This window comes from Tupaia chinensis, unplaced genomic scaffold (assembly GCF_000334495.1).
Source record: "Tupaia chinensis unplaced genomic scaffold, TupChi_1.0 Scaffold143836_2, whole genome shotgun sequence".
In the NCBI taxonomy this organism is placed as follows: domain Eukaryota; kingdom Metazoa; phylum Chordata; class Mammalia; order Scandentia; family Tupaiidae; genus Tupaia; species Tupaia belangeri.
In genome coordinates, this window is record NW_006203687.1 from 227,678 (window position 1) to 238,572 (window position 10,895).

The 10,895-nt window shown below is 43.8% G+C and overlaps 1 protein-coding gene across 1 annotated transcript in view; it reads right to left on the reverse strand.

The window, feature by feature from the left end:
* Positions 1 to 10,642, reverse strand: part of OTULIN (OTU deubiquitinase with linear linkage specificity) — a gene marked incomplete at its 5' end in the record, with an annotated part of 34,725 nt that extends 24,083 nt beyond the window's left edge. Inside the window, 1 exon segment of the mRNA XM_014582840.2 lies at positions 10,553 to 10,642. Coding sequence (XP_014438326.1) covers positions 10,553 to 10,642 — 90 coding nt within the window.
* Positions 10,643 to 10,895: the final 253 nt, after the last annotated feature.

Genomic DNA, 10,895 nt, shown 5'->3' on the forward strand with positions numbered 1-10,895 from the left:
CTCTGGTTGGCTGGCGAGCGGCACGGCCCTATAGTGAAAAAAAACCTCTCAAAAAAAAAAAAAAAAAGAAATGCAGGCTGATTGTCAACCTCCATTATATGTCACAAGCAAATATGACAACAGTTACTCTAAAAGGAAAAGAAAGTATCAATTATTACAAGTCCCTAAAACTAAAATACCTCCACAAGGCTTCTCCTCCCTGACCCCGTATCCAACTAGTCACCCACATTCTGTGCTGTCCATCCCTACTGCCCCCACATACTCTCTTCTTTGGAGAGGTGTTACCTTAGGGTGCATGTGCTCACCAGAGAGAAAGAGACAGAGACAATGAGAGGGAAAGTGAGAGATCATCCCCAGGGGGGTTGGCCACACTGCAATCCCTTCTCCTCCATTCCCCTCCTGGGATCTTAGGCATGCATGCACAAGTGCCCAGTGTGATGATTCCAAGCTACCAGGTCCAAGACTCAAACCACTGTCAGCCATGTGGGAGTCCAGTAATGTAACTGCCATGCCACCTGCTAGCCCTCTGCCTTCATGTACTTTAACATCTACCATACTACTAGTGACTTCCTGAGGAGTCTCCAGACTCTTCAGTGAGCTAATGAGCACCTACTTCATACTGAACGGGAGAAAACCCCACCAGGTGTTAAACAAAGAAAAATGAGACTGTTGTTTGAAGATACTCCTTTCCCCTCAATATTCACACCAAGAGAACTATTAAGGGAAACAAAAACACCAACTCTATTTTGGCTAAAACCTGAAGACATATGGAAGCCCAAACCTGGAGAGCAGATGGAGAGATAAATGGTGCAGAACCGGGAAGCCCAGGCTGGTGGAGGGGCATAGGTGGAAGGTAAGCCAATGAACCCTTCAGAACCTCAGAAAGGCTCCGGCTCAGGAGGGACCAAGTCCTTCAGAAGGTATAGGTAACACACTGAACTGAAAACAAGGAAATGGCTGACATCCACATACGGAACAATCGGACCCCCAACTCCCTACGAACTCCATGACAACACACCCCTCATCACATAACACAGAAGGCTCCAGACACAATGGAACATAGGAAAAGGAGGACCCAGGCAAAAAGAAAAGGAATTAAGTGAATGACCAGGCTACCCCCACCTCCCAATTCCCTATCCCAATTCCCTTATCACTCCAGCTCCTAGTACATGGCCTGGTACTGCCAGGGTGGAGAGGAAGGAGACAGAGGGAGAGAGAGACAAGTAGGAAGAATACTGAAAGAAGCAGGAGGAGGTGGGAAGGCCCCCTGCCAAAATCTTTCAGTGGTTCCTGTTACGTTGGGATAATCGTTCATGTTCTGGAAGCTGAGTATAATAGCTTTGGGAGGTGGTGAGACTTTTAAGAGGCAGGGCCTAGCAGACAGAGGAAGTGGAAAAGTCTGTTTCCTCTTCCTCTCTTTGCACTCACCTGCCGTCCTCTCTGCTTCTGTCAGCCATGTTGACGTAGTCCCAGATGCCAACACTTGGGGTTGCTGGACTTTGCAGCCACCAGAATCCTAGGTCTAAATCCTAAATAAACTCTAGGTCACCCAGTCTCAGGTATTTCTGTCAGCAACACAATAACAAACTAATACAGTTTCCAAATACTTGAAGAACTGATATCAAGATCCAGAGCTGACCCACTTTAGCCTCTAACCCACTGTTTTCCTATGCATGACTCCTGCATCAGTCCAAACACATGACCAACACCACCCCACACTTTCACACCTGTTATTATCTCCAGATGTCCCCTCTTCCTGAATGACTCCCAACCCCTGACCTGCCTCCTGCCCTCTACAACTGCTGTGTGGGTGAGCCCTCCACAGAGAGCACAGTTAGGAGTGGGACCCAGGAACTAGATGGCAGGGTGGAACCATTCCTTACTCCAACCCTTACTAGTTCTATGTAAGAACTGTTCCAAAAGTAACTATACCTCTCAGTGACCAAGTTTAACCACTGGTATAAAGGACAGGAAGAGTAGCTTCCTCAAAGTCTGCTGTGAGAAATAGAAACATATGAAGTAATTAGCACTCAAGAAAGTTAGCGTTTCTTAATTTTCATTGTTGGTGCAGAGTATTAAACAATCTTCCCTGTGATCATTTACTTCCTTTTCTTCCTATGAATACATGTGAGAGTTAATGTTGTGGGAGGGACAAATATTAGGGAAAAGGTACTTTCCATATGTTTTACCACCTCCACTGAGATTTCAAGTAAATGGTGTGATGTAACCCTCAAGCCCTGCCAGGTTAAAGGCAAATAGAAGCCTGATTCTTGGGGACTACACATCAAAGATCTAAAATAAAAAGTGACCAAAAGTGTCTCTTCTTCCCTTGCTAACTGAAAGCTGGCCTCCTTCCAAAGCTTCATCAAGTAAGAGAAATTCTGATCCGCTAAAGCAGTCATTTAAGCAAACCACTTTCATAGTATCATGATCAGAAGCGTGTCATAGGCAAGCCACTTCCCCAATCTTGGCCTCAGTTTTCTCATCTTCAAAATGTGAAGACTGGACACAATCTAGATGGTTCCTCTTCCAGTTCTTAATTTTAACACCCTATGAATGTATCTGTCACAGCCGCACTTCAAGAGAACTCTGTAGCTACCATGTACACACATTTGGATCTATTTTTGTTCTCTCCCTTTTCAATCTACGATATAACCAAAATGCAACCACAACATCGGTGACCCAGAGGAGGTTTTCAAAACAATCATTTCTCTGTACAGCCACAAATACAAATTCCTACCAAGGCCAATAAGAGGAGAATGAAAAGAAACTGGAGAGATGAATACAAAGGGAAGACAGAAGTAGAAAGACAGGTTATAAGAAATAAAAAGCAATGATTCAGGATACATAAAAAAGCAAAGGAGAAACTTGTGACTAAGAAACCCAGACTATACTCAGATTACTTTAGCTACAAGTGGATTTCACTCAGATCCTGTGCGCAAATGCTTGCGGGCTTCCATGGACCAAGGGCATACACACAATATGGCCTTTATTAAAGGCCATCTTTAAAAATGCTCTCAAAGTTTTATGTCCTTGGAGAAAGGATACATTTGAAATTTAAGTAACAAAGCTCAATCAATATAATCAGGGGGAAAAGTCCAATACAGACAGAAAGGAAGACATTTCATACCCAGAATGAGATATTCACCCATCAAATAAAAGGACAATGAACTAGGAGAGAGAAGGAAGGGATGAAAATAATTTTATTTAAAAAATTATTTCAGCAAACTTTTGCTTGAATTTTGAAGTATCAAAATATTAAACTTGAGGGACTGGCAGGTGGTGTGGTGGTTAAAGGCACTGGACTCCCACAGGGTTAACCACGGTTCAATTTCCAGACCTGGTAGTTTGCTGTTTCACTTTCTTTCTCTCCCTCCCTCCCTGGTCAAAATTAAAATAAATAAACAAAAATTCTTAGAAAAAATATTAAACTTAAAATAAAAACATGGAATTTTACCTGTTTACTTATTTATTATTAATACCCAGAGAGCACATGTGCTGCCAGGGGCAGGGGGCAGTGCAGCACCCCCAGTAGGGCACTGTCACACTGCAATCACTTCTCCATTTCTCCATCAGGATTTGGGCACACATGCACAAACACCCAGCATGTTTCTCAAGTCACTGGGGCTGGGATTTGACCTGCTGCTGGCCATGTGGAAATCTGGCTCTTTTAACCAGTAGGATATGGGTCAAGCCATTGAATTTAAGTGGAGAATAAAGTAAAGGTTTGTTTACATTTTTGTGATGGGAAAACAGCGAAACAATGAAAGGAAAAGGGTATTACAAGATAAGATAAAACCATCTATGCTGAATGATTCTAGAAATCTGTGCGTTAAGTGTAGAGCTGGTGTGGAGAGATGTCTATTCTAGCACAAAGGAGGCCACTAAGCCCACCACTCCGATGATGATGATGATAGCAAAAAATTTTCTTCTTGAAAACATAGATAGCTAAAAAAGTGATAAAGAAAAGACAGTCTCAGACCAGCAGGTGGCATGGTGGTAAAGGTGCTGGACACTCCCACATGGCTGACTGTGGTTCAAATGCCGGACCTGATGGCTTGCTTTCTCACTTTCCCTCTCTCTCTCTGTGTGTATCTCTCTCTGGTCAAATTAAAATAAATAAGTAAAATTGAAAAAAAAAAAAAAAGAAAAGAAAAGACAGTCTCAAATGACTTGATCTCTTGGTATATGTATGAGTCATACTCAATTATACCCTTGATTTTTAAAGTCCAAATAACAGCAATTTCTAGTTAGAAACTCTTAGCTTAGTATTGTGACTCATTTTAAAGTATTTACAGGTTGCCATTAAGCAGTATTTACTCATTTTCTCTTAAGCTAGAGATGTAATATTTAATTCTTAATATTAAAGCAGGGCCAGCCCTGTGGCCTAGAGGTCAAAGATGCTGGAGCCCACCTAATTCACAACAACTCAAATCTCCGCCCTTGCAGCTTGAGAAACATGCCAGGCATGTGTGTACATGCACACATACACTCAAAATCCCAAAAGGATGGAAAAGAGACTATGGTGTGACCACACCTCACAGGGGGATTTGCTTTCTCCCTTTCCCTATCACTTCCTACCAAGCATACACGCCCTGTGACAATACACACATACATACAAACACAAAATATTAAGGTAATATACTCAACTGAGCAAACTGTATGACATGGCATACTAAATTATAACATGCCTCTAGCTCTGCTCAAAGACCTGCATACCAACCAATTTTTGAAAACTTACTTTTTAAATGCCCACAATGTAGAGAAAAAATAAACTATTCCCAAGAACAAAAGCTATAAATTAAAAATAAGAGTTCAGTGGGGCCAGCAGGTGGTGTAGTGGTTAAGGCGCTGGACTTCCATGTGACTGATCGCACTTCGAGTCCCAGAGCTGGATTTCCACATGGCCAACTGCGGTTCAAGTCCCAGACCCAGTGGCTTGAAAATCATGTGGGGTACGGGGACCAGCAGATGGTATAATGGCTATGTTGCTGTACTTCCATGTAGTAGACCATGGTTGGAGCCCTGGACCCAGTGGCTTAAACTCACTCTGGTGCATGTTCATGTGTGCCCAAGACCCCGAGAAAATGGAGGAGACGGGATTGCGGTGTTGGCCATCCCCTCTGGAGGGTGATTTCTCGCTGTCTCTCTGTCTCTCTCTGTCCTCCTGGCACACGCACATGCCCTATAGCAAAAACCTCCCCCCCCCCAAAAAAAAATAATCATGCTGGGTATGTGTGCATGTTTGCCCAAAATCCCAGGAGGAGAATGGAGTAGAAGGGACTGCAGCATAGCCATCCCCCTGGTGATCTCTTCCTTTTCCTCTGTCTCTCTCTCCCCACAGGGGGCACAAGCACCCTATAGCAAAAACCTAAAAAAAAAGAAAAAGAAAAAATAGAGCTCAGCAAAGGAGACATTTCTGTGAAAATGATTCAGTTTCTGATTCAAGTACACATATTATATAAAAAAGCAATTCTAATGCATATCACTTCAGTAACTCCCATTATGAACTTATATATCAAATTCCCCTTAGTTTTCTAAAAGAACTGCGTATGATTTTGTTCAGGTCTCTGAACTTGAACCCTGAAGTTCATGCTTAACTTGTCCTGTCTTAGAGGATGAATGGCACAAGCAGTGTTAGTAAGACATTGTCAACAGTGTGACACCAATGAGCCTTCTCACAAAGGCACAGGAAAAGCAAAGACCACTCAACCCAGCCTTTTTCAGCAGCTTAGTGGTTGCAAAGATGGGTGAACACACCAAATGCAGGAAAGTACCGGCACCCAGGCCAAAATTCCATCCCCTTCTACAAGTGGACTTTCCGTGACCGGCTCATGCCGTTCCAATGGACTTGCAGAGATATCTAGAGACAACACAGCCATCATCAATAAGGAGGTCTGATTACTGGTCCTGAAGCAGGCTCTTCATCAGGGTGGGGAAACAGGTGGGAGGGAATCACTATTACCCCTTCAAATCTATCTTACCCTCCCATCCTACATCTTAGCAACTCCTGCATGTGAGGTTGGGCCAAAAACACTTCACACAACAGTATGTTCAGCTGTAACACCCAAGGACAACAACCAAAAAAAACCAGTTTAACACTTCTGTTGTATTTTTCAAAACCCCTTTAAGAATTCACAGCTTTCAAGACCAGCAGAGGGTGTGATAGTTACGTCACTGGATTCCCATGTAGTGGACCACAATTCAGTTCTGGACCAGAGGCTTAAAACTCATGCCAGGTGCATGTGCGTGCATGCCCAAAATCCTAAGAGGAGAGTGGAGGAGAAGGGATTTCAGTGTGGCCTCCCCCACTAGGAGGGCATGATTTCTAGCTGTCTGTCTGGTGGACTCACGTACCCTATAGCAAAAATCTCTTAAAAAAAAAAAAAAAAGGGAGCCAGCAGTTAGCGTAATGGCTATGTCGCTGGACTCCCATGTAGTCAACTGCGGTTCACGTCCCGGACCCGGTGGCTTAAAACTCACGCTGGGCGCGTGCGTGTGCGTGCCCAAGATCCCGAGAGGAGAATGGAGGAGAAGGGATTACAGCGTGACCATCCCCCCTGGAGGGTTATTTCTCACTTTCTGTCTCTATGTCTCTCTCTGTCTGTCTGGCGAGTGCATGCGCCCTATAGCGAAAACCTCTCCAAAAAAAAAAAATAAATAAAAAAAAAAAGAATCCACAGCCTTCATCAGAATTTCAACTCCAGAGGGGTTCACAGACAGTATGCCCATACACCCAACCACCATGGACCCCAGACTGAAACCCTGTCCCACCCTCAGGTAGAGAAGAGCCATTGAATAGCTTCTCTTCTCACCAACCATGACCCAGAACCATCTTGGTCCTCACACAACTAACTAAATGCAAGAACAAAGCTGACCAGCAAGAGCCAAACATTGGGAGTGGAGTGAGCAGGGGATAGAGCACAGGAGATGGGCCGAAAGGAACACCAAGTAGCTTCGAGGTCAAGTGATCTAGTCTAACATCAAATTTCTACAAATGGGACTCTAAATACTTTGTGAGCCAGTCTTAGCCTGCTCACTTCAGCTTTATAAATGAATAGAATAAAAGAAAAAACTTGCAATGAGACTGAGAAAGTGACTTATCCATGTGGTTCACCGGTCTCTCTTCCCCACATCACTCCCGTGTGAAATGTGGGGAACTGAATGGACAAGAATCAGAGTAACTCACTGTGCTGCCTAGGAAACAAGCCATCCTTCCTCCAACCACCACTGCAGCCTCAGACACATCCCAAATGTATAACTCAGCTACAGAAGTTGAACTGTGACTGATGTTCGTAACTGTCTGCTGAATGTATTAAAAATGACTCCATGGGATACCTCAAAACACTTGCGGTCTTACAGTGCTTCATTATTTCTACAACTAAACAAATACTCAACTCCTGTGCACAGCAAACCCAACTATCTGGATTTGGATACAACGCCAAAGGGAAAAAAAAAAAAAAAAAGCAGAAATTTTACAAAGGCATTGCACTATTATTAAAGCTTATATATCTCCTTCTTCCATGAGAGAGAGACAGAGAGAGAAAAAGATGGGCACCCTCTACAGAGTCTTCACAATGTGATCTATCCCAGTCTCTACCAGGTGGGTTCACAGGCATGGCGCACCTACGTTCATTTACTTAAATTTCAGCTATTAAATAAAAAACTATTAGAACTCAGCTATTAGGCTGTGTGTGCGTGTATATACATATATAAGCTATATATATGTATGTGTATATATGAATTTATATATAATATATACACGTATAATCATGGAGAAATTGACATGCATACATCATACTGCAAACTATATGATGTTTATGCAAAACATGCAGTAGTTTCTCTAGCCCATAGAAAATATCACAGAACATAGAGAAAAAGCCGTACTATCCATAAACTATTGATTCAGAGAGATGGGAAAAGGCTAGAAAGCCCAAAACTTCAGACATGTTTCAAAATTCCAATCTGAGGCTCAGCCACTGTGGCACAGGCAGTGGAGCATCACTGTGCAGTACCAGAATCACACGGAGGCACAGGTTCTGATTCCAAGTCAACCGGGACACAGTTACATCCTTGATGCTGGGAGAAGAACCACAATGCAGCAAGACCATTTTGAAGGCCCCTCACTCTCTCATGAAAGAAATACATTTTTTAATAAACAAAAAAATGAAAGTTCGTATCTGTGAGTTATACTCACCCTCTTCATGTCTACCATCTTATGAGTTAAAGTGAAATGGACTCAAAAGCAACAAAAACAGGGACAAAATAAAACCTAAGCTGCTAAATAAACAACTGGAATATAAGTATAGTTAGATTTTTTAATTTATTTATTTGAGATTTTTTGCTATAGGGTGTATATACTCACCAGAGAGACAGAAAGTGAGAAATCACCCCCCAGGGGGATGGCCATGCCACAATCCCTTCTCCATTCTTTCAGGATTTTGTACATGCACGCAGATGCGTCCCACTTGAGCTTTAAGCTGCCGGATCTCAAACTGCAGTCAGCTAGATGAGAATCTAGCTACATAACTACTACACCATCTGTTGGTCCAACGACTGGAATATTTATTTATTTTAGAATTATTTTTTTATTTTAACTTATTTATTATTATTATTGTTATTTTCGATTTGAACAGAGGGAGAAGCTAAGTGAGTAAGGGAGCCACCAAGTCCAGAACCTGAATCATGGTTGGCATGTGGGAGTCCAGCACCTTTAACCACAACAGTTGCTGCCCCCAAGGAAAATTTATTTTTTAAAAAGTTTGCTGATGGGACCAGCAGTTAGCGTAATGTCTATGTCGCTGAACTCCCACGTAGTCAACCGCAGTTCAAGTCCCAGACCCTGTGGCTTAAAACTCACACCGGGCGAATGTGCGTGCGTGCGTGCCCAAGATCCCAAGAGGAGAATGAATTGCAGCATGGCCATCCCCCCTGGGGGGTGATTTCTCACTTTCTGTCTCTCTGTCTCTCTCTGTCTGCCTGGTGAGTACATGCGCCCTATGGCAAAAATCTGTCCAAAAAAAAAAGTTTGCTGCTGGGGACCAGCAGGTGGCGTGGTGGTTAAGGCGCTGGACATTTCCACATGGCTAACCACAGTTTGAGTCCTGGATCTGGTGGCTTGCTTTCTCACTTTCTCTCTCTCTCTCTCTCTCTCTCTCTGTGTGTGTGTGTGTATGTGTGTGTCTGGTCAAACTTAAATGAATGAATAAACAAAATTAAATAATTCTTAAAAAAAAAAAAAAAGTTCGCTGTCATTATAAATAACGTCTCTCTGCCTACTTTTGCTAAGGAAGCCAAGAAAAGGTAGGGGAGGATCCCACCAAAGATCAGGGAACTCAGCCCTAGACACTACCTGTGTCTCCCTGGCTAAGCTGTTCCTAAGAAACTTTTGAGTGTTTCTATGTGAAAAATCACAAACCTAACCTAGGTTTTCGATTCCTTTCTGCTCTAGTCTCACTGACCACAGACAGAGGAGGCACTTGTGCCACAAAAAGTTTTCCTGAATGAAGAGCACTCCTTCCCAGCAGGGTCCATTTCCCCCAGTGCTCAGAATATGAGAGCCACCCCCAATGAGAAAACTTGCCAAATAACTACGCACACTTTTGGTTCTGATTCTAAAGTTTCTGCACCTTACCAGGGGTATGAAACTCTATGAAACTTCTCAGCAAGAGACAGAGGCAGAGCATAAGGGCAGAGAAGTGGGGGCCAGTTCTCACCCCCAAGAGAGGAGGAAGGTGGCGGCAGCCAAGCCACAGAGCGGCAGTTTGGAACCAGCAAGCGACTCGCACAGCAGAGGCAAAAAATCCCCTACTTAGCCCTCTACAGTGAGAGGTAGGTCTCTAACCCAGAGACATGAGCCACATAAGCTTAAAGAGGTTTCTCTTTAAACCATTAAGTGCCACTATTTTAAAATCAGGATATTTCATGTAAAAGTCAGGATATCTGGGTTCTTTAAACACAGGAGATTCGGCAACTTCAGGCTGGAGCTTAGAAAACCCTGCTTTGCAATAGAGCTCTCTGTGTCCCCATGGTCTACCCTGGCCAGCTTCACCAACTTACCTGCCTAGCTCTGGGGCCAGGAGTTTGAGGTCTACTCTCAAGTCTCCCATTAACTCATCAGTGTGAATAACACCATCCCAAAGGAGTTAAGGTGCTCAATAAATAAGTCCAAGCCCAACCCAATTATAACCCAATATACACAACAGGCCTCCAAAGGACCATTTTTAGGCAATTTTTTAAAAAAATTCTAAAGACACACTTAAACACACTTTGCACCTTAACTGTCTTGCCAACCGAGATATCTGTGAAACTGGTGGGCTGGGAGCTTTCATCAATTTTGGAATTCCACAGGCATTTATGGGTGTCTAGACCTTGAGAGTGTAGAAAAGTTGCAGTGGTCCCACGTCCACCCTTCGCAGTTCGGTAGGGAATGGATCTAAGCAGCTGACTCTCCCACTTCAAGTAAAGAGGGAGGGGATATCTACTCCGACCAGGAGAAAAGTCCAAAGTCCGCCCTACGCATGGCATGGGTCTCGCTCGAGCGACGACTTGCCTTCCAAGAGCGAACGTGTCCAGGGTCTGTTTTCCTGTGGCTGTGACAGCGACGACAGCACTTCCTCCTGTGCCAGGCTGGTGGGAAGATCTATTGGGAGTTACTAATCAGATTAAAAACCTTCGAGGGTTTGTTTCCCAACTTTCTGGGGCTTTAACTTTAGAGACACGTGATGTCAAAGGGGACTGGGTGACCAGGATTGAGAGGGTGGCTATCGGGGAGAACATCTGTCCTCGGAGGCGGGGCAGAAGTGTGTTCACATTCCTCCTGGTCGCCGCCGACCTGGCTTAGAACTCAGGACCCGAAGGGTCCCTCACCTCCGCCCGCCTTCCTCTGGGCCCCG